The 26,821-nt window shown below is 49.1% G+C and overlaps 1 protein-coding gene across 2 annotated transcripts; it reads left to right on the top strand.

Annotated features, from left to right (window-relative positions):
• Positions 1-3,280: 3,280 nt before the first annotated feature.
• On the top strand, positions 3,281-25,843 carry MYCBPAP (MYCBP associated protein). 2 transcript variants are annotated; one of them, XM_068978642.1, is made up of 19 exons: positions 3,281-3,362; positions 12,212-12,339; positions 12,909-13,068; positions 13,177-13,280; positions 14,015-14,201; positions 14,441-14,556; positions 15,070-15,220; positions 16,050-16,165; positions 16,255-16,370; positions 16,843-16,954; positions 19,179-19,368; positions 19,736-19,923; positions 20,943-21,089; positions 21,588-22,013; positions 22,368-22,489; positions 23,238-23,353; positions 23,801-23,949; positions 24,129-24,299; positions 25,726-25,843. In XM_068978642.1, exons 1-19 carry the CDS (start codon positions 3,287-3,289, stop codon positions 25,825-25,827), a joined length of 2,877 nt encoding a protein of 958 aa, XP_068834743.1. In that variant the 5' UTR covers positions 3,281-3,286; the 3' UTR covers positions 25,828-25,843. The 2 variants fall into 2 exon arrangements, with proteins under 2 accessions (XP_068834743.1, XP_068834742.1); XM_068978641.1 differs by having other exon boundaries at positions 3,287-3,362; positions 13,135-13,280; positions 24,126-24,299.
• Positions 25,844-26,821: the final 978 nt, after the last annotated feature.

Below are 26,821 nucleotides of genomic sequence, written 5' to 3'. Positions count from 1 at the left end.
CTAGAAAGGGATGATGCAACCTGTGGAGAAAACAGACTATTATTTAGGATGGCTGTTTAGCCTCTGCAAAGAGTAGCTGAGGACAGGTCTGGCACCTGGCTTCAAGGAAATAAACAGCTGTGAGGTGACAATTGATGTCATATTCTCTGTCGACCCAGCCACCTCATCCTCCCCAGGCTTGAGGAGGTTGCTCAGAGTTGCCGTGCTAGGAGAAGGCTGCAGTGGCTAAAATGACACTGTCCCCTGAAGAGCGCTTTATCCCCTCGGGATTGGGTCCTGCTGTGTCTTCCCGTGGAATGCCTGCCCCCTGACCTGCCTGCCTCAAACACTACTCCCCTAAGAAGGCTCTCCTAACTTTTATATCCTGCCTTTCCCAAGTTGTGATTAATCCTTAGCCCATGAGTACATACATTAGAGTTGGAAACCCACTTTCAGATGACCCAGCTCTGTTTCTAAGGCACCCTGAACTCAGTCCACCCCACACCAGGGCCATGTGAATGAACTTTAGAGAATCTCTAGAACTGAGTGCAAAAATCATGTGCAAAACCAAGTGTGCAGATGAATGAATAAACAACATGTGGTATATCTATACAATGAAATATTATCCAACCACAAGATGGAATGAATTGCCACAACTTTGATGGAACTTTAAAAACATTATGCCTAGTAAAAATAGGCAGACAGGAAAGGCCAAATATTGTACCATTCCATTAATAGGAAATATCTAGAATAGGCAAATAAAAAAGACAGAAAGTAAATTAGTGGTTGCCAGTGGGTGGGGAATGGGGAGGAATGGGAAGTGACTGGATAGAGTTTCTTTGGGGATGAGGGAAAAGTTCTGGAACTAGAAAATGGTGATGATCACACGATATTGTGAATATACTAAGTGCCACTGAACTGTGTTCATTAACATGGTGAATTTTAATACATGTGTTTTACCACAATTTTAAAAAATAAAATGTACATTTCTTGAAGAGAAGGTTCCCAACTTTGATCAGAGTTTTTAAAGTTTAAGCAGCTCACATCTGCCTGATGACTTTATGATGAGGATGGTGATATGCAGACACAGAGCGGGGAGGCACCTGCCCAGTGTCACTCATGGGCTGGGGGCAGAGCCCTGCCAGGCTGTGTACCTGTCTGACCATGTCCCTTCTTCTCCTCTCCTTCAATCTACACTTTACTCTCCCTGAACAGCTCCCAGGCCTCTGTTCCACTCCCAGCCAGGCTACCCACAAACTGTGTAACTTCCCAAAGTCCCAGGACCTTCCAGAAGCTGAGCACATGGATCAGTTTCACAAGTGCTTGTGTTGTGGACCCTGAGCTCCTAAGAACAAGAGTTGTGTACTTTCCTTCATATCTCAGAGTTCCAGTGGTACCCGTGGATGTGAGCTCGTCCTATCTCCCTCCAAGAAAGAGCTTGCTGTTCTCCTGCAAGGAAGGCAGTTAGCCGACAATCTCTGAATGAATATTCATTTCTCAGATGTCCACACTGGGTTGGCCAAGACTTTGTCAGCTCTGCAACACAGCCTGAGGCTCTCCCAGCCTGGTCCTGCTTCCTCCCCTACCCTCTCCACAATAAACCTCTTGCACTCCTGTCTCCATCTGTGTCTGTTTCCTGGAAGACCCAGATGACACAGTCCCCAGCTGGGAGTATCATAAACATTTAGTAAATGTTCACAAAGTAAACTGAACTGGGGATTCCCTGGAGGTTGGAAGAAGGCTGGTGGCTAGGCCTCAGAGAACCGGAGAGGAGGAGCTGCCCATGGAGGACATGTCAATCATAAGCAGGGGAAAGGTCTAGAGGGGCATGGAGAAGAAGTCATGCCCCTGGAAGAGTCCCAGTAATGAAGAACACATAGGGAGCCCAGGGATTGACCAGACCTACTGGCATTCTTCCTAGCTCTTCCTCTGCTGGGGCAGACTGGAGCAAAGCTCAGAAATGTCCGAAGAGGCTTAGCCTTGGGAGAACCAGGTTTGAATTGTGCTTCTGGTTGGTTCAGTGATTTTATGTTCTCTTCTTTGGTGGATCTCAGTTTTTCCATCTGTAAAATGGGTACAGAGATCATCTCCCCCAACCCCAGAATGATTTTGAGAGTTGACTGAGACATCCCTACAGTTTATGGAGGGTACTGTGTAGGGCAGTTTAAATGCATACTGTCAATTAATCCTTACAGTGACCCTGTATAGGAGATATTATGACCACCATCTTACTTGAGAAAACTATGGCTCACAGAGGTCAAGAGACTGGCGTAAGATCACACAGCTAATAAACAAGAAGAGCTAAGACTGGAATCCGGTTCTGTCTTGCTCTGGAGCCCCTTCATTATTCCACAGTTTATGAGCCACTGCTATCTGCTAAACTTTGAGTTAGGATGGGGACAAAGGACAAGCCAGCCCCACTCTCACTGCGTTTATATTCTTACAGACAGCGGCCAACCACTTAAACACAGTAATTCCAGAATGCATTAGGGAAAAAATATATACTGGGTACATTTATAAAACTGAGACAATAGAAAGGGCTACTTTAAATTGGGAGTAGGGGTGGGTCAAAGGCAGCATCTCCAGGCACAGAAACAGTGTGAGAAAGCCCCAAGTCCTCCAATCTGCGTAAAACTTGACTTGTCTAGTAAGCAGCGGGTGGGGAAGGCCACCAGGCGCAAGTTAGACAGGCAGGGGCCACTGGACTACTGAAGTCCATGGGAAGCCATCGGGGGTTTTCAGCACAGAGCGAAAGGGTCATCGATCCGGCTGCGATAGTGCGGCGGAGCCGAGAGACAGCGGGAGCGCGGAGGGAGCCGGGCTGCAGGCGGCGGTGGGCGTCTGGAGGGGCAACGGGAAAGGACAGCGGGAAAGGGCAGCGGGAAAGGGCGGGGAGGGGCGTGGTGTAGTTACTTATTGCCTCCTCCGTTTCTTCCCCCGCCCCCTCCCCACCCTCCCTCCCGGCCTGGCTCCGCCCCGCCCGTCTGGCTAGTGACGTCTCGGCGCTCGCCGGCGTCGCCTGTGACGTCACGATCCTGGTTGGGGGCGTTCTCGGGGAGGGCACGCAAGGAGCTGGCCGGCGGCGGGCGTATAGGTTCGGCACCATGAAAAAGGTGGCTTCCAAGCAGTCTCCGCCCAAGCTGTTCGGTGGGTGAGCGCCCTCGCGCGGGGCGCTGGTTGCTATGGACGCCCCGACTGCTGCCGGCGGGCGGGTGGGCGCCCGCAGGGTCGCGGGGGCTGCCGTACAGCCTTATTTTTCCCGGTCCCCGCGGCTCTGGGCCACGCTCTCCGCCGTCCGGGCGGCACCATGAAGTCTTTAAAGAAGGATTCCCGCCTTAGAATACCTACAAACAGATTCTTGGAGGCCCCAGAGAGCGTGAAAGGTTGGCGCTGGCTGCCTTGGGAGCTCAGGAAAGCCCTTACAGGGGCAAGGGTTCTTGGGATTCACGACACGGGGCCTGGAGGATGGGGGTGACCCCAGGATGGAGGTAACGATCATGCCGGAAGGGGGTACGGGGACGGCGTGCCCCATACCTTTGATGGGGCCCTGGGGATGGTGTACAAGGCAGAGAACCTCAGGGAAGGGAGATACAGGGCACAGGGCCTTGAAGATGGGGACAAAGGAAGCAGGCTACTGACAGACGTCTCAGGGATCAGTTGTCCGGGAGATGACCTTGGGAAGGAAGACGTAGAAGACTTAGAACAGTATCTTAGGTTGGGACGTAGAAGGTGGAGACCTTTGCCTTGGTGGGGTGCAGAAGATCCAGGAAAGAGTTTAAGAGTAGAAGGGCCAGGACATGGGGTCCTTGGGAAAAGAAACTCAGGACAGAATGCAAGAAACCTATTAAAGATGGTGAAACCAATAACCTTCGTGGGATTCTCTGGGAGGTGTCACCTAAGAGCCTTACTGGAAACCAGAAGAAATGCTTAACTTAGCCAGTTTTGTTTTTGACCACCTTTCCCACCATGTGACCTTTCTAGCCACATGTTTAAACACCTGTTCCGCTTGTTTATGGAGAAGGAAATGGCAACCCACTGCAATATTCTTGCCTGGAAAATCCCATGGGCAGAGGAGCCTGGAAGGCTACAGTCTGTGGGGTTGCAAGTCGGACTTAGAGACTAAACCAACCACTTGTTTACCCTGAAGACGTCACTGGACATGCCCTGCTTCCTGGCCTCTGTGCTTCCTCTGGTTGCAAGTGGGAGGACCTCTGGGTGCCTTGATAGCAGGCTGACTGCCATGGACATGTTCCCATGTACAACCCACTTCCTCTTCAGTCTTTTTTCGCTGTTTGCATTTATCCAGGGTCTGCTGGGTGTGGGCACTGTGCTGCGCAACAAGACTATTGGTAGTAACTGCGGGACCCCAGTCCTCAGGAAACCGAGGTGGAGAAACCAGTCAAGTATAAAGGTTGTAATATGAGTGCCCATAGGTATTAAGGGGGATCAGAGCACCTGACCCAGGCCTTGTTGTTCAGTTGCTCAGTCATTTCTGACTCTTAGCGACCCTATGGACTGCAACATTCCAGGCTTCCCATCCTTCACTATCTCCTGGCGTTTGTTCAAACTCATGTCCATTGAGTTGGTGATGCCATCCAAGCATCTCAGCTTATGTTGCCCCCTTTTCCTCCTGCCCTCTCAGTCTTTCCCAGCATCAGGGTCTTTTCCAGTGAGTCAGCTTTTTCCATCAGGTGGCTAAAGTAGTGGAGTTTCAGCTTCAGCATCAGTCCTTCCAGTGAATATTCAGGGTTGGTTTCCTTTAGGATTGACTGATTTGATCTCCTTGCAGTCCAAGGGACTCTCAAGTCTTCAAGTCAGTCACTGTTTCCATTTTTTCCCCATCTATTTGCCATGAAGTGATGGGACCAGATGCCATGATCTTAGTTTTTTGAATGTTGAGTTTTAAGCCAGCTCTTTCACTCCCCTCTTTCACCTTCATCAAGAGGCTCTTTAGTTCATCTTCACTTTCTGCCATTAGGGTGGTATCATCTACGTATCTGAGGTTCTTGATATTTCTCCTCACAATCTTGATTCCAGCTTTATCTAGCCCAGCATTTCACACGATGTACTCTGCATGTAAGAATTAGAGGGGCAAGTTTTCTGAAAAAGATGAGTTTTATCTTGACAATTGCTAGTCATAAATCATGATATACAAGGTCAGTGTGAAGAGGGGGCAGGCCTGGAGTCAGTAGGATTCTCTGGGAGGCCTGAAAAGAATGGCTTTCTTTAATGCTTTTTTATAGTATAGAAGTCCACTCTAGGCTACACTGAGATGCTCTTTCATAATAGCACGTTTTAACAGGAGAGAAAGAGAAAAATAACTGGTCTTCTTTCCCAAGGGCAGTCAAGGGCTTTCCTAGTTACTGCCTCCTGCTTACCTAGTTTCTGGAGATCATATCAGATTTGAACTTTCTACTGTAAACAAATCAAGGACAGATTTTATTCACTGCATATTTATTTTTAGTAAGAGGAAATTTTGTTTGTTGAACAGCGTTTGAGCCTACTGTATATCCCAAGGAACTATACTCAATATTTTATAGTATGTTATAAGGGAAAAGAATCTGAAAAAAATAGATTATATATATGGGGGTGTGTGTGCATATAACTGAACACTATGTTGTACACCTGAAACTAACACCACATTGTAAATCAACAATATTTCAATAAAAAAAATTAAGTCAGAATCATAATTTTAAAAAATAGACCTTGATTTCAGTTCAATTCAGTCGCTCAGTCGTGTCCGACTCTGCGTGGGACCCCATGAATTGAGCACGCCAGGCCTCCTTGTCCATCACCAACTCCCGGAGTTCACCCAAACTCACGTCCATTGAGTTGGTGATGCCATCCAGCCATCTCATCCTCTGTTGTCCCCTTCTCCTCCTGCCCCCTATCCCTCCCAGCATCAGAGTCTTTTCCAATGAGTCAACTCTTCGCATGAGGTGGCCAAAGTATTGGAGTTTCAGCTTTAGCATCAGTCCTTCCAAAGAACACCCAGGACTAATCTCCTTTAGGATGGACTGGTTGGATCTCCTTGCAGTCCAAAGGACTCTCAAGAGTCTTCTCCAACACCACAGTTCAAAAGCATCAATTCTTTGGTGCTCAGCTTTCTTCACAGTCCAACTTTCATATCCATACATGACCACTGGAAAAACCATAGCCTTGACTAGAAGGACCTTTGTTGGCAAAGTAATGTCTCTGCTTTCGAATATGCTATCTAGGTTGGTCATAACTTTTCTTCCAAGGAGTAAGCGTCTTTTAATTTCATGACTGCAATCACCATCTGCAGTGATTTTGGAGCCCCCCAAAATAAAGTCTGACACTTTCCACTGTTTCCCCATCTATTTCCCATGAAGTGATAGGACCAGATGCCATGATCTTAGTTTTCTGAATGTTGAGCTTTGAGCCAGCTTTTTCACGCTCCTCGTTCACTTTCATCAGGAGGCTTTTTAGTTCCTCTTCACTTTCTGCCATAAGGGTGGTGTCATCTGCATGTCTGAGGTTATTGGTATTTCTCCCAGCAATATTGATTCCAGCTTGTGCTTCTTCCAGCCCAGCACTTCTCATGATGTACTCTGCATACAAGTTAAATAAGCAGGGTGACAATATACAGTCTTGACATACTCCTTTTCCTGTTTGGAACCAGTCTGTTCCATGTCCAGTTCTAACTGTTGCTTCCTGACCTGCATATAGGTTTCTCAAGAGGCAGGTCAGGTGGTCTAGTATTCCCATCTCTTTCAGAATTTTCCACAGTTTATTGTGATCCACACAGTCAAAGGCTTTGGCATAGTCAATAAAGCAGAAATAGATGTTTTTCTGGAACTCTCTTGCTTTTTCCATGATCCAGCAGATGTTGGCAATTTGATCTCTGGTTCCTCTGCCTTTTCTAAAACCAGCTTGAACATCTGAAAGTTCACGGTTCACATACTGCTGAAGCCTGGCTTGGAGAATTTTGAGCATTACTTTACTAGCGGTAAATTGCAGTAGAGTGCAATTGTGCGGTAGTTTGAGCATTCTTTGGCATTGCCTTTCTTTGGGATTGGAATGAAAACTGACTTTTCCAGTCCTGTGGCCAGACCTTGATTTAAGAATATGCATTAAGGTGAGGAAAGAAAAAAAGCATGTAAGGTAACTTTTCCCTTCTAAATACCTGAGGAAAAGCCTCTAATGTAGTTGGGCCATACTCCCTCCTACCCCTTCCAATATAATAAAGTTAATCACCAACTGTAATCTTTTGTTATGTTTCTCCACAATCTGAATTATAGCAAAAGGCAAGCGAAACCTGTTTAGGAACCTGAGCCCTTTTGACTTCTAGGTTTCTCCTTGCTCTTGTTGCTAAGAAACTGGAAAATCTCCCAGACTCCCAGATGCCTCTCCACCATCAATTAAAGCTCAGCCTTGGTATGGATAGCCCCTCGGTTCCTCCAGTGCAACTGTGAGGTCAGAATTTCCCAAAGACCTGAATCAACACTAATAAAGAATAGCATTTAGATGAAACAGGAAGCAGAAAGACTAAGAGCCCAGGTTTCTTTCCCTCCATAGCTCCCTCCTTCCCCTCTCCCAACCTTGCACCTCCTACCCACCTGAGAACCTTGCTTCCCGCTTCCTGGGCTGGCTGAGCTGAGGTGTCACCTGACTTCCCTGTACAAGGGGGCTGGTCTCTAATCCTCTCACAGCTATCAGGACATGGGTGAAGTGCCCACTGTGTGTCTTATCAGGAGCCCCCATTCAGCTTGGGTTTCTGGAACTGGAACTAGCTGGGCCTCCACAGGTTCAGTAGGAGACATGCTTCAACCCCGTGGAAACCGCGTTTCAGGTGCTGGCATGACCCCCACAGGACTGCCCTTCCTGCCTGTCTGCCCCAGCTTGTCTCTGCCTCTCCTGTCTTCTGGCCTACCCTCGTCGAATGAGCCTCTGAAGTGCCGTGCTAATCAACTAGCTCTTGTTAACCAAACCTCCTCCTTGCCGACAGAGAACGATCAGATGCTCCAGACTTAGTTTACAGAGGTGCTGCCTTGGTTTCCCTTTCATCCCCAATGTCACCCGCAGGCCTTCTGTGTCACCGTGCCTCACATATGCCACGCTCAGCCCACCTCCGCCTTTGCTCTGGTCGTGATCTCCCCCGAAATACTTCTGCTGCTCTGCCTATGCAAAGGCTTCGGAACCTTCAGGGTCTAACTTAACCTGTGAAGCTGCCTCTGACCCCTGTAGCTGCTCTTCCGAAACTTTCCTTAGAGTCCTAACTTTACCATCTACAGCCACCTGTTCCTTCTTTGCTGTGGAACCGAAGCTATTGTTTGTCTCACTAATTTAGGCTCTCATGTTGTGACTGGTATGTGTGTGTGTCTGCTGGTGCTTTCAGTTTCTCAAGAGAAGGAGCCGTATCTTCACCTTTTAATACCATCTTCTCTGTAATTTGTAGTACATAGAAGATACTTGCTATACATGCATATTCTCTAGGGTGAATTGAAGTTTAAAATGTATACATGTAAATGCATATTTCTATGAATATTAACTAGAACACACCATTCCCTGACTGTCTGCAATAGCACAGCATACACTCCACTTCAGAAATCTTTAGCAATGTTGAAAGTTTGTAAATCGGTACATGGTAATTATATAACCATCAGTAAAAAAAAAAATGCTTACTCCTTGGAAGGAAAGTTATGACCAATCTAGACAGCATATTAAAAAGCAGAGACATTACTTTGTCAACAAAGGTCCGTCTAGTCAAGCCTATGGTTTTTCCAGTGTATGGATGTGAGGGTTGGACTATAAAGAAAGCTGAGCGCCAAAGAACTGATGCTTTTGAACTGTGGTGTTGCAGAAGACTCTTGAGAGTCCCTTGGACTGCAAAGAGATCCAACCAGTCCATCCTAAAGGAGATCAGTCCTGGGTGTTTATTGGAAAGAGTGATGTTGAAGCTGAAACTCCAATACTTTGGCCACCTGATGTGAAGAGCTGACTCATTTGAAAAGATCCTGATGCTTGGAAAGATTGAGGGCAGGAGGAGAAGGGGACGACAGAGGATGAGATGGCTGGATGGCATCACCGACTCGATGGACATGGGTTTGGGTGGACTCTGGGAGTTGGTGATGGACAGGGAGGCCTGGCATGCTGTGGTTCATGGGGTTACAAAGAGTTTGACACGACTGAGCGACTGAACTGAACTGAACAGTAAAAAAAAAAACACCTATCTGGAGATGCTTAATCTCCTGAGAAGATGTAGAACCAGCCAGAGTGATAGAGGAAGCAAATTTTCTGGAGAATATAAATAATACCAAAATATCTATAAAAGCAGGTCTTCAGCTGGTACTGATTCTCTTGGGCTATCACCACCTTTGGTACTTTGGGTAGAAGGGAGAGGTGAAGGAGAGACGGCACACTCCAGGCCTTCCCTCTGCACAGGTGGAAGGAGCTCCACATCTGCTGGGGGCGGGACCAGAACCTGTGGCCAAGCCACTGGGCCCCTTGTGTGTCTGTGTGTGCAGGTCCATGTGGCTTGGCTGGTGGGTGCTCCTGAGTTTCTACTGACCCTGTTGCTGCAGAGATGGACTCTGGCCAATATGCAAAGTTCAGAGTTATTAATATATTTCAATTGATTCTGGCTTGGGTTTTTATGGCCACTGAGTATGTGGGCATTTTCTAAAAAGTAGTTTGATGATGGTAACCAAAACACCTACCTTGATGTTTTAATGACACTGCTTCTTAAAAATTAGAATACCATGAGAAACAATGGACAAAACCAAGTTGTGTTTTAAAGTCCTTAAAGGCAGTGCTTTAGGTTTTTCTCTTGATTGTAGGGTCTTATTTCAAAACTTTCTGAACCAGAGGGCAACACACAAGAGGATACCAGCCAGAAAAAAGAGATGCATTTAACTGTTAAGCCACCTCTGTAGAAGGAAGGCAGGGAGTGTGTCCTCACTGGGGAGTAACTTGCTTCTGTGCCATGCACCCTCAGTCCTACGCTCTGGCGCATGAGAGATACAGGTTCAGATCTCTCCACTTTCTTCCTGGGCCATGAACTGTATCCTAATCACTTCACCTCTGCAGTAGCCTCCTAAGTGATCTTGTGCTCATCCTTGCACCCACTAATCCACTCCTTGCCATCCTGTGGCCCACAAGGTACACACTGAAGCCCTTCACGTGGCTCACTAAGTTCTTCGTGATATGGCTGCTACTTTTCTGTCCCAGTACTGCCTCCTACTTCCCGCCTCCCTGCCCTCTAGCTATTTGAAAACGCAGGCTTTGAGTTTCAGATGTGCGCTCTATCCTTTCTCGCCCCTAGGCCTCGTCATGCTGCGCTCTTGGGAATTCCTATCCTCCACTTTCCTTCCCTTGCCTCTCATCATCCTTCAGCTCTCAGTTAATTACCTCCTTAGGAAGCCCTCCGTGACCACTCCACACACTGGACTGAGGCCCCCAGGTGCTCCCACAGTCACCCTAGTTGAGTCTGTTTCACAGTCTTGCCTCCCATAGGGATGTGCTCTTTGAAGCTTAAGACTTCGCCTTATATCCCCAAAGCCTAGCACAGTGGCCGGTATCAGTTCAGTTCAGTCACTCAGTCGTGTCTGACTCTGCGACCTCATGGACTGTAGCACTCCAGGCCTCGCTGTCCATCACCAACTCCCGGAGCCTACTCAAACTCATGTCCATCGCGTCGGTGATGCCATGTAACCATCTCATCCTGTTGTCCCCTTCTCCTCCCGCCTTCAAACTTTCCTAGCATCTGGGTCTTTTCAAATGAGTCGGTTCTTCACATCAGGTGGCCAAAATATTGGAGCTTTAGTTTCAGCATCAGTCTTTCCAATGAATATTCAGGACTGATTTCCTTTAGGATTGACTGGTTGGATCTCCTTGCAGTCCAATGTACTCTCAAGAGTCTTCTCCAGCACCACAGTTTAAAAACATCAATTCTTTGGCGCTCAGCTTTCTTTATAGTCCAACTCTCACATCCATACATGACTACTGGAAAAACCATAGCTTTGACTAGATGGACCTTTGTTGGTAAAGCAATGTCTCTGCTTTTTAATATGCTGTCTAGGTTGGTCATAGCTTTTCTTCCAAGGAGCAAGTGTCTTTTAATCACTCAGATGCAGTCAACATCTGCAGTGATTTTGGAGCCCCCCAAAATAAAGAAAGCCAAGAGGCTTTCCAATAAAACTAGAAATAAAACTGTTTCCATTGCTTCTCCATCTATTTGCCATGAAGTGATGGGACCGAATGCATGATCTTAGATTTCTGAATGTTGAGTTTTCAGTCAACTTTTTTACTTTCCTCTTTCACTTTCATCAAGAAGCTGTTTAGTTCTTCGCTTTCTGGCATAAGGGTGGTGTCATGTGCGTATCTGTGGTTATTGATATTTCTCCCAGAAATCTTGATTCCAGTTTGTGCTTCAGCCTGGCATTTCACATGATGTACTCTGCATAGAAGTTAAATAAGCAGGGTGACAGTATACAGGCTTGATGTACTCCTTTCCCTATTTGGAACCAGTCTGTTGTTCCATGTCCAGTTCTAACTGTTGCTTCTTGACCTGCATACAGATTTCTCAGGAGAAGATGTTTAAACAGTATTTATTAAATGGAAGAATGTGATGTGAATGGCCAGTGGTGAATGTTCTGCTTTTCCCAGAGCATCCAAATTTTTATCCGTGTCTTAGGAAACCTAGTGCCTTCACCCAGAAGAATGGACAGTACCGTCACTGCGGGGAGGAGACTGAGAAAATGTCTAGTTGTCCCAGAGCACTGCATCAGAGTCACCTAGGGAGTCAGGAGCCAGGAAGCTGTATTTGTAAAACTTCCCAAGAGATTCTGAGGCAGACATTTAACTAACGTTTGGGAGCCACTTATTTAGTTCAAGTTTCCTCTTTTTACAAAAGAAAACTGAGACCAAATGTACTCAAGGCTGTCCAGCTATAAGTAGCACAGCCTAGAGTGAAAGAACTTCTGATCTCAGTTTCAGCTACAAAGCCTCAGCCACCGTTTGGGGGGTGGGCGTGGACCTACAAGAGAGAACTCCCGTCACCCAGCACTCCCGTCACCGCAGCACTCCCGTCACCCAGCACTCCCATCACCGCAGCACTCCCCGCAGCGCTCCCGTCACCCCAGCAAAGTGCTGCCTGGGCCACCTTGGCAGCCTCTGCTGTCCATCCAGGTGTCCAGCTTTGGCCGCCCTCCCCACCATGGAATATAAAAATATCTATTTTTAAACACTTGAACTATCTGCTCCTCTTCAGAAAAGAAGCGGGCAAAGGTACCTGAACAGCCCACACCCCCAATTCAGGAAGAACCTGAACCTGTTAGCAATGTGCTACAAGGAGATGACATTCTTGCCTTAGCCATTAAGAAGGAAGACTTGAGGAAGGTAAGGATGAAGTCCAGGGACCCTTTGCTGCAGGGGCCTCTCCTTGCCACCTGCGTGGCCTAGAACATCAACCATGTCCATTGCCTGTCCCCTGCCTCCCTACTCAGGGAATGTCTGATTCCATGGAAGAATCCATCAAACACGAATCGGTTCACTTTTGCATCCAACGGAATTTACTATGTCCTATTAACATTCCTAAGACTCGTACAGAACCACAGAGAAATGAAGGTATGAAGTAATGTGCTTCCCATAGAGGCGCGTGAGGCCATCCGCATTTCACAGAAGGGAAAATGAGTTACAGATACGGATAACCCCCTCCTTTTCCTGGGAAAGTGAGCCACTTCTCACCTGAACCATCTGGAGGCATGAGATGTTTTTATTTTTTCCCCAGGATGTTAATAAGTCTCATAGCTGTTACAAAGGCATTTCCTCAACAGAGCATGTGGGCAGATCTAGAGAAACAAATTTGTCTGCCTTCAGGAATTCCACCAAGAATTAGGATAGAGGAGAAGGGTGGCTTTTTCCCTCCTTTTGATCTCATGTGAAATCTCTGTCTCATTTCTTTTTAGCAACATCTTCCTCGCCTTATTGAAACAGAAGATAAACATGTAATTACCCAGAGATTTATCATCCGTAAACCCAAACCCAAGGATCATAGGAGGAAGGTCTCACACTTAGTAGCACATCCTGCTACTCCAGATGCGGCCACAAAGCCCCTGGACTACTCTGGTGTGCACTGGCATCAAAGTTCATGAGTCATCCTGGAGAGAATGTGGGGCCCTGTCAGAGCACCAGCTGGCTATAGCTTGCCTTCCTGCCTCTTCTTTTTGCTTCCAGGACCAGGTGACATCTTCCATGGCAGTGACCAGATCCTGCCCCACCACATCCTGGGGAGTCTCCAGGACTTTAAGAGAATTGCAATTGCTCGAGGGAACACCCAGGTTTGTTTGTACAGAGCCGCCAGAGGGAGAGAAATCACTGAGGTCATTGGAGTCTTACCACCTGGCAGAGTCCAGCAGGACTGGGGTTACAGAATTTGAGGTGATAAGTGACCCTTCCCCCCAAATAGTGAAGCCTATGTAAGCTAGCTTCAGCAGAAGTCAGGAATTCACCATAAGGAGACAAGAGCCTGGAGGAACCCAAAGGCGAGCGTATGTCTGCCTCTCATCAGACTGAGCCCACCCCCTCCGCCACCGCTGTCTGCACCCCAGCTTTATTTCCCCTCCTCCGTCCACATGGTGAAGGAAGGTGGCTCCCCACAGCTCCCAGGGCCACACGGAGAGACTGTCTGTCTTCCCAGCTTTCTCATCATGCAGCACTTCTCTCTCTCAGTTCCTTTAGTTTCCTGGTTCCAGGCAGAGAATCTCTCAGGTGTTAAAAGGCCTGGGGTCCAATAAAAATGGTGCCGCCTTGCAGCAGGTGCGGGTGTCAACCGCAGCTGGGAGGAGGACAGACACAGGAAAGGACATTGACCACAATCTTCCCGTTCTGGGTGGGAGGGGACTGACAGCACCCCTGGTTCTGTGATTTGCTTTCTGTCACTTGCTGCCTTGTGGTCCTGGAGAGGAGGGGCTCGGCAGAAAGGGAGGACAGCAGGGATTTAGGCCTGGAGAAGTCTGCTCAGCCCCACTGCCACACCTTCCCTGGCCCTCCACACTCACATGGCTCTTTTCAGCTGGCTGAGCTGATACACACCCCACCCTGTCTGATGACCCTCATCTCAACTGAAGAAGAGCCAAAGCAGGAAGCCCCAAAAGAAGAGAAGGCACATCCTCCCTGGGTCCCGCCTGGGCAGCACAACTTTCTGAAAAACTGGCAGCGCAACATAGCCCTTCGGAAGAAGCAGCAGGAAGCTCTCAGTGGTGAGCAGAGTGGACAGGACGCCTGCTTGGCCTCACCTAGCACTGAGGCTCTGCTGCTGTGTTTTTCTCCCCCTTCACCCACAGAGCCTGGATTCAGGCTTATGCTGAGTCCTCCCAACTGCTTCCTGTACTTAGTGGGTCATGAAATCAGCCCAGTGACTGGAGCTAATCAGTTCAGAGAGCTCAGGCCCCTACTTGTTTGGATTTGGCGGTGGGATTGCATTCTTGGTTCTCTTTAGAACGGCTGAAGAAGCCAGTCAGCGAGCTGCTGATGCACACAGGGGAGGCGTACAGACAGATCCAGGAGGAACGGGAGCTCCTTGACCGAATGCGGGCAACACGGTCTGATGGGAAGGTAAGAACAGTGCACCCTGTGGGAGGGGTCTGGACAGCTGGGGACAAAAAAAATCTATCCAGCACAAAGCTTTGTTAAACCCTCAAGGTCTTTACTAAATTCTGTTACTGGTTCTATTACTTGTCATTCAGGGACTGGCCAGATAAATAATTTGGCCTGTGGTGGTCACCGTTAGTTTGAGGAGAAAGATATCACAGGTACTACTTTATTAGAATAGTCTTTGTCGTGGTTTTGTCTCCTAAAACCTGAGGCTCCAGCTTTCAGTCGCCCCAGGGCATCATGATGTGCTCTGGTATCTCAGTGCCTGGACCAACTTGCCCTCTCTGGGGCCAGGTCAACATATAACACGGCAGCCTGCAAATACGAAAGTTGTGCTTCTTCTCTGTTCTCAGGGCAGCCTGAATCCCCCAGAGGGAGCAACTGTAGCCTGTAGAGCTCTTGTCTTCCCAGGCCTCCCACCCGCCTCCCTCAAATGTGCTCAGATAGTCTGACTCACCTGTCCTCCATCGACAGGGCTGCAAATTGGCCAGTGGGTTCTGGAGTCGACTGGAATACGTGGGAGACGAAATGACGGGTCTGGTAATGACAAAGACAAAAACTCAGCATGGCCTCGTGGAGCCAATCACTCAGATCAAGAAGCCCTGGTCCATCCAGGCAGAAATGGGTGAGGAATGGGATGTAAAGGAGACTGGCCTTGGGGGTAAGAGATCAGGGTTCTGGTGTGGTGGTCCAGTCCCCTCCAGTAAGACCACGGGAGCAGTGGTGGGAGGGGCCCAGCTCTAGGGCGTCACTGTCCTTAACTGCTCTGAGCCTCCTCTGCTGAGCACCCGGAATGTGGCCGGTCTGAGCTGAGATGTGCCATGAGTGTAAACTACACACTGGGTTTTGAAGATCAGTTTGGAAAAATAGATTTTATTAATAATTTTCATATTGATTACATGTTGAAATGATAATATTTTTAATATACTGGGTTAATATATTACTGTTTCTTTTTACCTGGTTAAATGTGGCGTCTGGAAAATTTTGATTACATATTCATGGCTTGCATTTGTTGTTTGCATCATATTTTTAATGGTCAGCCCTGCTTTAAAGGCTGCCACCCCACCTGGGTTCAGGTCCCAGCTGTGTTGAGTTTGTGAACACCAGTGAGTTATTTAACCTCTCTGGTCCTCAGCTTCCCACTCATGGGGTTGTGAGAGGGTTAAATGAGACATGGTGTGTATTAAGAGGTTCTGACTCATTGTTAAACACAATAAAAGGTAGCTGCTATTGTTATTTTTATTATAATCCAAAAATTTGATGGTCTGGAAGCTGGTTTTGCCGGAGTCCTGTGAAGGGCTGCTGGGGCAGTAGGTGTGGGGCCTGGAGGAGGAAGCTGTGTTTTCAGCTCTCCCAGCAACGGTGCTGGGATGGGGACTCTCAGAGCCCTTGAACATGGGTAGGGAGGGGGCATGGCAGCAGCCTGTGCTTAGGGTTCTTGGACCCTGCTCTAGGGTTGCCAGCCCAGAAGGATGCGTGGTACCGCTACACCTGGGATCGGAGTCTGTTTCTGACCTGCCGACGAAAGGAGCTGCAGAGCGTCATGGCAGAGCTGAATTTTAGCCAGCAGGTTGGTAAGGCCTCTGTGCCTAGTCTGAAGCCCCTCAGGATGGGGCCTGTCTTCAGTCAAATAACCTTTCCTTTCTCCGTCTCTCTGAGGATATTGATGGCCTGGAGGTGGTGGGCAAAGGGCGGCCTTTCTCCACTGTTATGGTAGAAGACTATTCAGTGTTTGAAAGGAGCTTGGAGAGCTCCTCTGAAGACACAGTGCACTTGTGAGTTGGGCCCTGGGCCTGAGGGAGAGCGGTTGGAGAGTGTGGCTTCCCCAGCACCTGCAAGTATCCTAAGGCAGGCTTCCCTCCTGGAACTTGAGTGCCTCCACCCCAGCCTCTTGCTCATGGCTATCACCCCCTCCTCCAGCCCATTCGAAGGAACACCTGTGCTTACTGCAACTACCGCCATCTCCTCTCTTCCAGCAACCAACTCCTAAGGGGGTTTTCCTAGACAGTCCTTTGCTCATAAATGGGGCCCCTCCAGACTCCCCTAATGCTGTGTGCCTTTGCGTGAAGAGTCTCCTCTTATGTCCAAGAACCTCCCATTGCAGAAATGGAGCAGTGGGGCTGATGATGCTCCACTGGAGGGCAGAGGCGGGCACATCTCCACATTTTCTGGCAGCCATCCCCATGGGCTCCATGTGGCAAGACTGGGGCAGGCTTAGGAAAAATGCATCATTGGATTGTCTTACAGAGACTTATTGGCCAATTACCCTGATGTGGTTCCTATGCCTGTTCTTGGCCCTTCTCTGCTGTTCTGTGGGAAGCCAGCCTGCTGGATCCGAGGCAGTAATTCAGAGGACAAGGTAAAACTGCCTTCACCCTCACCTGCTGGAAGGGCCTCCCTCGTGAGGCAGTCTCAAGGTGACTGTGGCAGTCACAAGAGCCTGAATATTCTCCTATTTGCATTTTTATCTGATCTCGCCTTCAGCATATGTTTGAAAATGTTAACAGCAACATTAACTTGAGCCAGAATAAAGTCACACGTCTGAAAAGAGAATGTCACAAGCCACCCAGTTTGTACCTAGTCCCCAAGCATGTAAATCAGCAAACCTTCTCAAACAGGAATGGCTTTGTCATTGTTTATTGTTTAGTCCCTAAGTTGTGTGTGACCCCATGGACTGCAGCACTCCAGGCTTCCCTGCCCTTCACTATCTCCAGGAGTTTGCTCAGATTCATGTCCATTGAGTCTGTGATGCTATCTAACTGTCTCATCCTTTACCGGCCCCTTCTCCTTCACCTTCAGTCTTTCCCAGCCTCAGGGTCTTTTCCAATGAGTCAGCTCTTTGCATCAAGTGGCCAAAGTATTGGAGCTTCAGCTTCAACATCAGTCCTTCTAATGAATTTCAGGGTTGATTTCCTTCAGGATTGACTGGTTGGATGCCCTTGTAGTCCAAGGGACTCTCAAGAATCTTCTCCAGCACCACAGTTTGAAAGCATCAATTCTTTGATGCTCAACCTTCTTTATGGTCCAACTCTCACATCCATACATGACTACTGTAAAAACAATACTGTAAAAACCATAGATTTGACTAGACAGATCTTTGTCAGCAAAGTGATGTCTCTGCTTTTTAATACACTGTCTAGTTTTATCATAGCTTTTCTTCCAAGGAGCAAGTGTCTTAATTTCATGGCTGCAGTCACTGTCCACAGTGATTTTGAAGCCCAAGAAAATAAAATTTGTCAGTTTCCACTTTTCCCCCTTCTATTTGCCATGAAGTGATGGAAACAGATGCCATGATCTCAAAGTTTTTTGAATGCTGAGTTTTGAGCCAGCTTTTTCACTCTCCTCTTTCACCCTCATCAAGAGACTCTTCAGTTCCTCTTCTGTTTCTGCCATTAGAGTGGTATCTGCATATCTGAGGTTGTTGATATTTCTCCCAGGAATCTTGATTCCAGCTTGTGAGTCATCCAGCCCAGCATTTCACATGGTGTACTCCGCATAGAAGTTAAATAAGCAGGGTGACAATATATAGCCTTACCATACTCTTTTCACAATTTGGAACCAGTCTGGACTTCCCAGGTGGCACTAGTGGTAAAGAACCCACCTGCCAATGCAGGAGACATAAGAGACCTGGGTTCAACCCCTGGGTTGGGAAGATACTCTGGAGAAGGAAATGGCAACCCACTCCAGTATTCTTGCCTGGAAAATCCAGGGACAGAGGAATCTAGCAAACTACAGTCCATCAGGTCCCACAGAGTTGTACACAACTAACGTGACTTAACATGCACTATTGTTCCATGTTCATTTCTAAATGTTGCTTCTTCACCTGCATACAGGTTTCTCAGGAGACAGGTAAGGTGGTCTGATATTCCCATCTCTTTAAGAATTTTCCATAGTTTGTTGTGATCCACACAAAGGCTTTTGCATAGTCAAAGAGGCAGAAGTAGATGTTTTTCTGGAATTCCCTTACTTTCTCTGTGATCCCAAGAATGTTAGCAATTTGATCTGTGGTTCCTCTGCCTTTTCTAAACCCAACTTGTACATTTGAAAATTCTCATACTGCTGAAGCCTAGCTTGAAGGATTTTGAGCATTACCTTGCTAGCATGTGAAATGAGTGCAGTTGTACACTAGTTTGAACATTCTTCAGCATTGCCTTTCTTTGGGATTGGAATAAAAACACATTTTCCAGTCCCATGGCCACTGATGAATTTTTCCAAATTTGTTGGCATATCAAGTACAGCATTTTAGCAGCAGCATCTTTTAGGATTTGAAATAGCTCATCTGGAATTCCATCACCTCCACAGTGTAGTTCATAGTAATATTTCCTAAGGCCCACTTAAACTATTCTTCAGATGTTGAGGAGTAGAGATGTTCATCAGGTATAAAATCTGTTTTATCTCCTCTTCTTACTGTTGATGGCAGAGACAGCCACTTTTGGTGTATGATGCCTATGTGTTTGAGAGTGGCCAGGCCCTGGAAGCTCAGGGCAGGAGACTTCCAGTGCCAAACCCAGGAAAGTCCTGACAAACCGGGCTGAGTTGTTCACCCTAGGCCAGGATATCTCTCAGACCTCCTCTCTCCCCAGAGGCATGTTGGAATTGCTGTCCACTTGACCTTTGAAACTCTAGAAGGGGAGAAAACATCTTCAGAACTGACTGTGGTCAATAATGGCACAGTGGCCGTTTGGTACGACTGGCGGCGGCGGTCACAGTGGGACTCTTTCCAAGACCTGAAGAGGAATAGGATGCAGAGGTTTTACTTCAACAATCGGGAAGGTACCTGGGGGAAGCTGCCCACTCAGCCCTCCTACAGCCCAAGTCTCGCTCATGCCCAGGCCCTGCAAGCGTGAGCCCCTCTTCCCACCTGTCCATCCCATGTCTTCCATGAAGTGTGCCATCTCCTGTTCCCATCAGCTGGGAGAATGGTAGAGCACCTGAGAACGCGCGAGTGAGCCACCAGGGGCAGAAACAGTTGCCCATATACGCAGGCCTGAGGCTAGAGACCCACATCCCAAGAACGCCCTCAGTTCTTCACAAGCCGGGACAGTCGGTCACCCTAACCAAGGCTTAGTTAACTTTCTACACACCGGCCTGGAGCTCAGCAGTTCCCATCTGGTGAAAAACCTGTCTCTGTCCCTCTCAGGTGTAATTCTGCCTGGAAAAACTAAAAACTTTACCTTTTTCTTCAAATCTTTGAATGCTGGGATCTTCAGGGAGTGTTGGGAATTTGGAACCCACCCTACCCTATTAGGAGGTGCTCTCCTGCAGGTCAACCTCCATGCAGTCTCCTTGGCCCAGGACATTTTTCGGGATGAGAGGAAGTTATTAGAGGTAAGGGACGCCAGATCTTAGCCCCTGTGGACACTCCGTAGGTTAACATAGTGTTCTTCCTGGCACTGCCTGCAGGGATCTTGTTACTTCCAGCCCTAGAGGTGAACTTTTAAAAAACAGATACTCTTAAAAAACAAAACCACTGCTCGGGGGTTTGTGATGTAAAACATAGGTGAGCAGGCAAGAGAAGGGGCAGCTTTGAGCTCTACTGTGCATGGCCCTACTTCATTAGAAAGAAATGAGACTGGCCCTTAAAATGCACACTGAGGGGAAGTACTTGCGTAAGTGTAGACACTGTTGTCTGGTACTATCCAGTGGAGGTGCATTTAACTTGCAAGACTTCAAAACCAGACAAAACCAGACAGAACGCTAACTAGTAAGCCAGGCACCAGGAGGGAGTGTGAGGGGGGAAGTGGGAGTGTGCTGGCCCATCAGGCTTGCACACTGGCCATCTGGATTCTGCAGAAAGATGTGCTGTTTTTTAATTCACTGTGGCCCCCAAACACAAGCCAGCTACTTCAGCTGGGCTCAACCCCTCGTGAACAAAGGTGATTTTGACAAATGTAACGTCTGCTTTACTGCTGACTATCAGGCCAGCCTCTCTGACGAGATGCCCCTCCACTATTTTCTAGAACAATGACCATGTGGCTAAGTCATGCTCTCAACAAGGTGGTCCCTGAGCCTTGCCCTTCCTCCTTGTCTGGGGGAAATGCTGACTGTGTGGCCTCTTGGCCCCGTGAAGGAACAACTTTTCTGGGTCTGTCCCTTCCTCTGGATCCTTTCAGCCTCTTTCAGGGAACAAGGATCTTTGGGGAGAACCGGGGGGTTTGAGTCTGTTAACAGGAGAGTACGTGTGTGTGTGTGTGCATGTGTGTGTGAGACAGACAGACAGACAGACAGACAATGGCAAGAACTCTGTCGACAGGAAGGCAGACAGTTCTGGGGCTCTGCCTCCCCTGAGGATGCAACATGGGTTTTGAAAGCCTGAGCTGCTGCTTATGCCATGTCCCTTTGCCCAGAGCAAGCTGGCCTCCCATGAAGCAGTCACCATCGTGGAGAACATGCTGCGGGAGCTTCTGAGGGGGATCCTGACCCCCGAGGGCACACAGTCACCTGTGGATGCCTCTGTCACTGAGGAGGACGTGTTCCACCATAGGAATCCTCAGGTACAGGCCCAGCGCTGGCCCCTGCCCATGTTTGTGCTTGCCCTGGGAGAAAGTCGTAGCAAACCCTTTGTGTGCCAGGATCTATTCTGAGAAACCTGAGTAACTCTGTTTCTCCACAGCAGTCCTATGAGCTGGGTACTTTTTCTATCTTCATTTTACATGGAAGAAACTGAGGCCCAGGGAGGTTAAGTAATTTGCCCAAGATAACTTAGCTACTATAAGTGAATGCTAGGTGATAACAGAGCTTCAAAATCTTCTCATTCAAACTCAATCTTCCTCGGAAGCCCAAACGTATAAGGAGCCTTAAGTTGGAGGTGCTCGGGTTGAAAGGGAAGTGGGGAGCCCTGTGAGCCCAGCAGCTCCTGCCAGCTTCCTCCTGCCTCCTCCATCAGCGCTCCTCCAGGGAACCGGAAGCTAGAGCAGGCTGGCACAGGCTCCGGGTGCCTCATGTCGCAGCCTCCCCCCGCCCCAACAAGCCTCCCCCTGCCTCTGCTGCAGCTGCATTACCAGCACCAGGTGGTGCAACATCTGCACAGTCTGTGGCGCCAGTACATGATGCTGCCCCTCGAGGCTGAGGAGGCCAGGCCCGGCGAGGAGGGGCACCTCAGCCCCAGGGCCCAGGCTGCTGCAACCCCGTCAGCCTACTCGGAGGAGACCTCAATGAAGATCGAGTCTTCTGCACACCTTAAGAGCCCAACGTTAGACCCTCAACTGCCCCGGCAGGAGACTGAGGCCCTCAAGGACTCCCAGGATCATGTTGGGTCCCAGAAGACTGGGCTAGGGGTCAGGCATTCTCAGCGGAAGAGCATCATGGAGGAGATCCTGGTGGAGGGGAGCCCGGATCTGGAGAGCATCAGGAGCCCCTGGGAACTGGATGGCCTTCCCCTGCCAGAGTGGAATCTCTGCCTGGAAGACTTCAGAAAGGTGCCTCCCAGCCCTGGCACAGCCAGGTGCCCATGTTTCTGCAGCCCCTTCCATCCCCATGGGCAGAGAAACAACCTTCTGAGGACCCAGATAAAGCAATCTCTCGGTCATCTCTTTATCTTGGGTGCCTTGGCCACTGTGGTGCAAGAGGAGATCCTTCTCTGACTCTTGGAAAGGGGTTCATGGGGTACAGATTTCCAAGGGAGGGCACAGACTCCCACAGAAGGCACCCAGGCAGACTCTCCATGGCTGCATCCCCTCCTGGCCCCCTGCCCTCACTACCCCACACCTGTTAGTAGAAGATGCGGGAACCCTTGGTATCCTTGGTTGCCCATGGTACCTCTGACCTGCTAGGCAGTGATGGCACTCCCTGAGGTGAACCAGAGAGAAGACGCCCTAATCAGGCTCAACAGAGCAGCCCTGGAGCTGTGCCAGGAACCGCGGCCATTGCACCCTGACTTCCTGTACCAGATGTGGTAGGTACCCCCACCAGGAAAACTGCTTCCATGCCTTCCCCTTGCGGCATCTGGCCAGGGGTTCTGGGCAGGTAGTCCCAGGACTTAAGGGGGCTGAGCTCTCTTTGAGGTCAGGTTGCTGAAAAACTCTGCAGACCCTTTATGCTCTGGCAGCTGCCACAGCATCCCTTACAGCTTATTTCCCTGTGCCGGCCACCCTCTGGGAAGGAGTCATATCAGAGTAAGCACCTTGATGTTCTCCCCTCTTCTTTCCTTGTTTCTTCTCGATGAGCAGATAAGTGACCAGGTAAAATAGCAGAGGACAGTGAGAAGAGGGGCTCTTCCTCAAAAAGCCTCAGTTCGTTGCCAGCCTTCCCATCGCCTGTTTAGAACTTGCTTGGATAGGCTTGGGGGCCTTCTGCAAGGCTCTCAGAACACATTTCCAGGAGCTTCATCCTGCGAATCTTATGCAGGTCTAGCCCCTCCAGTGGGAATGGATCCAAGCTGGAGTGGGAATGGTTTCAAGCTGGAGTTAATTCAAGACTGACCTAACCTTTATCCCCAGGCCACTTTTTCTTGGCTGCCACCAAGGAAAGCCCGATCCCTATCCCAGCTATTGCACAGGGGCCAGTGAAGATGCTGGCTGGACAGAGGCATTTTTCCATAGCAGTTCCTGGTATCAGTGTCTTAGAAGAGAAGGACCAAGCCTCTACAGATTCAAGGGCAAATGAGTGGTGATGGCTTTTTTCCAATATGTCTTGCTGTCTAGTTTGCAGCTGTGGCGAGATCTGATTGACAGCCTGGTAAGCCATTCCCTGTGGCTGAGGGCTCTGCTGGGCCTGCCTGAGAAGGAGACCATCTACCTGGACATGCCAGAAGAGCAAGGTCAGACACTGTGCACCTCTGCGTAGTCTTTCCCATCCCTCTGCCCAGGCGGCAGTGGTGCCTTAGCCATTTGTGTGCTTCTGGTGGAACCTCTGTGAGGTTGGTCCATGGCGTAGGCCTCTTGCTTTTTATCTGCTGCCAGCAGTTGGGACCTAGAAGCAACATTAACAATCACCTTAGTGCAGCCCCCATGTTTTACAGGTGGAGTCCCAGAGAGGCGAGATGACTTGCCATCCTGTACGTGGTAGAATGGTGGAGTCAGGACTAGAGCCTGGGCCCCTCCCCCGTGCCCTACAGTCATGCACTTGACCCAGGGCCTTGCTCCCGTTGGTGGGGATTCTCTCAAACAGCTTGAACACAGCTGTCCCATGGCCCTTTGCTCTCCCAGCTCCTGCCTGTGGGGTCAGCTAGGCCACAGGCTATTTGTCTTCCATTCACTTCCCTTAGATCGAAAATCACCTCCTGTCACAGAAGTGAAGGTGACTTCTGGGAAAGTGGGAAAGGAGGACCGGAAAGGGGCATCCCAGGAAAAGAAGCAGTTTGGAATCAGAGACAAAGAAGATAAAAAAGGAGCCAAGCTGTCACCTGGGAAAGAGGCATGTGGCACACGTTCTGGGCCTGGGGTTGGGGCTGGGGAAGGGCTAGGAGGGGCTGCGGAAGGTGGGCGGTCACTCCAGCGTGATGCCCCTGCTCCCCTCAGAGCTGCTCTTGAAAAGGTCCTGGACCTCCCTCAGGAGCTACTGAAGCCTGGGCATGCCTGTGTCTCTCCAAGCAGGACCGTTTAAACAGCAAGAAGCATAAAACAAAGGATGACAAGAAGCCGGCAAAATCTTTAAGTCGGGATGGGCTTTCCTTGGACGAGCCTGCCCCTGACAGCATCATCCCATCTCAGGAACCCATAGATCCCCTGGTCATGGAGAAATATACCCACAGGCTGCACACTGAGGTGAGGGAGAGAACCTGGCACTCAGCCCTCCCGTCACTCACACCTGCCCTACATACCGACCTCTGCTCCCTCACTCCCTGGCTCACTCTGTTTATCCCACAAACAATAAGTGCCTACTGCATCTGTGATGGAAGCAAAGCTGCCCTTGTGAAGGGCATTCTAGTATTCAAGACAGACCTCATGAATAAGTAACAAACGTGGTATGTTAGGTGATGAGCACTATGGGAAAAAGAGAGCAGCCAGGGCTAGGGGATAGGGACAGCCCAGGTGGGGGTAGGTGGGCCTCACTGGAAGGTGACACTGAACAAAGACTTGACGAGAAGTGAGGAGTGGCCATGTGGATATGTAGGAGAATGGCGTGGGTAGAAGAGGGAGTAGGCCAAGAAGAGGCAGAGAGGGCAGAGAGTCCACCAAGAGAGGGACTCTTAGGTCATGTGGGGCTTTGCAGGCCATTGTGAGGATACACTGTTTTGAATAAAGGAATATGGTCCGATTCATGCTTTAGATCATTCTGGCTGCTCTTTGGAAATAGATGCTGGGGGCGCAGAGCAAAAGCCTTTCCCTTCTGTTGCTCCCTCTTCTTCTCTGTCTTTGGTGTGTCTTGAGAGATCTCTTCCTTGGGTGAGCACCACGTAGAGGGAATCCCCAGCAGCTGTAAGGGTTTTGAAACACTGGAGAGAACTTATCATAAAACATGTTCTTAAGCAGTAGGTCCTTAGGGATTCACCTAGATGTTGTGTTCTGTTCTTTTTGTCACTGTTGTTGGTTTTGGAAGGGAGATCCACAAAGCCATGTAAGATATGTCAAGGAGTCTAATGGCAATGCTTTGTCTTCTTCTGGTGTGGACAGCTGAGTAACTGGGATTCCATTGTGCATTTGATCACATTTAATCCAAATGTCCATTTGCTTCTAATAACATCACTGAGATTTGTGAAGGTCCATGGGGTCTAGAAAGAAATCATAGGGCTCTGAGGACCCATGGAGTAGACTCTTACTTAGCTCTTTGGAATTAAGAATCAACTTACTGAGGCTTATATGGTACAGCCTCAATAGAGGGTACAGATTTGGAGACATTTCAGTACATGGATCTGTGATCTCACTGGAAGGAAGGTTGGTCTCCAGGTGGCCAGGGTAGAATTGGGCCACCTGGAGGGACTAAATGGGCACTGCTCCCTGGGCCTCCCTGGAGTCGCCCCTTTAACCTTATGTCCCCATATGTCCAAGGGGCAGTACAGGATTCCACCCCAGACTGTTTAAAAAAACAAAACTACTTGCAAAAACAAAAGTTGTACAGAAACTTTAGTTTTCTCTCTACAACTTTAGTTCTCTCCCCTCTTCAGCTGTCGCTCAGGGTGGGGACGCTCCCCTGTGCAGGTGCTTTCCATAGAGCAAGCCTTTGCCTATAATGTTCACCCCATCGTTCCAGGTCTATGGGCTGCTGGATGCCCTGGTGACCGACCTGCTGGCCCTGGCTGATGAACTCAACCCCCAAAAGAATGCTGAGGAGCCTTTGCGTCTCGGCACCTGACCCACATGCCTGAGTTGCCTCCCGGGAAACTGCTTAACAAACAAATCAATAAAGAACCTTATGTTCCTACCACTTCCCTTATGCCTGTGTCTTGAATTAAGGTCTTGATGAAGTCAGCTCATGGTCCTCCTGTGTCCCACCTGCCCTCAGAGCCCCTCCTCAGTTCCTGGAGCCATCCAGCAAGAGGTGGGAAGGGGAGGTGCGGGAGGGGTGGTGGAAGAGCAAGTTGGCAGCAGGACAAGGAGTGAAGCGAGGTGACAGCACAGAGAGCATCACCGCTTGTGGCCCCTGCCTCTGGCCTTCGTTGGCTCACACTTTTGGGAGTGTGCTTCCTGGAGCCAGGTCTTCCCAAAATGTCATCACCACGTGTGACACAGTGTACGACTAGGAGGAGAACCAGAGCCCATGGGACCTGGGTCCCTGAGGTCCTCACACTTCTGCTGGGTCCAAAGGCCTCATCCCAAGCCCCGAGGATTGTGAGGATCATACTGCACTCTTAAACCCTAAAGGCCAGATCCCTTTGTCATCAGCCAGAGATTATTCTGGATTCTAGCCTGCGTATCCCCTCCTCATGTCAAACCACCTGGCCTCTTTGAGCTTTTTTTTTTTCTCTGCTTTAAAAACAGTCTCTTAACTTTCTGCTCCCTCCCTTGCTCAGAGAAATATGAAGTGGATGAGAGATGACTCTTGCTAAGCAGCATCTTGTCAGCTCCAGCTCAGACTCAGCACCGTAAATTCTTCTCTGTCAATAATAATCAATCTGAGCCAGGCTTCCTGTGCAGAGTGGGCTCCAGGCTCCTAGAGTTTGAAGAACAGTTTTGCTAATGGTGGTCTCACTGCCTTAAATGCTGATGCAGCACAGGGGACGGGGGGAGACCCGAAGAGTGGCTACCGTCTCCTACCCACCTGGTTTTGCATTTGATGCTTCTGATGAGGACCTCATGGGCCTCAGGCGTCCTCCAGTCAAGATATGGCAGGTTTGGAGAGAGCAGGG

Source organism: Capricornis sumatraensis, chromosome 8 (genome assembly GCF_032405125.1).
Source record: "Capricornis sumatraensis isolate serow.1 chromosome 8, serow.2, whole genome shotgun sequence".
Taxonomy (NCBI): Eukaryota; Metazoa; Chordata; class Mammalia; order Artiodactyla; family Bovidae; genus Capricornis; species Capricornis sumatraensis.
This window is presented reverse-complemented; position numbering and strand designations above follow the sequence as displayed.

Coding starts and splice junctions, on each gene's coding strand:
- MYCBPAP (XM_068978641.1), top strand. CDS start 3,287: ATGAAGTCTTTAAAGAAGGATTCCCGCCTTAGAATACCTACAAACAGA. Junction 12,340..12,908: donor AGAAGGAAGACTTGAGGAAG/GTAAGGATGAAG, acceptor ATTTCTTTTTAG/CAACATCTTCCTCGCCTTAT. Junction 16,371..16,842: donor TCTGAAGACACAGTGCACTT/GTGAGTTGGGCC, acceptor ATTGTCTTACAG/AGACTTATTGGCCAATTACC.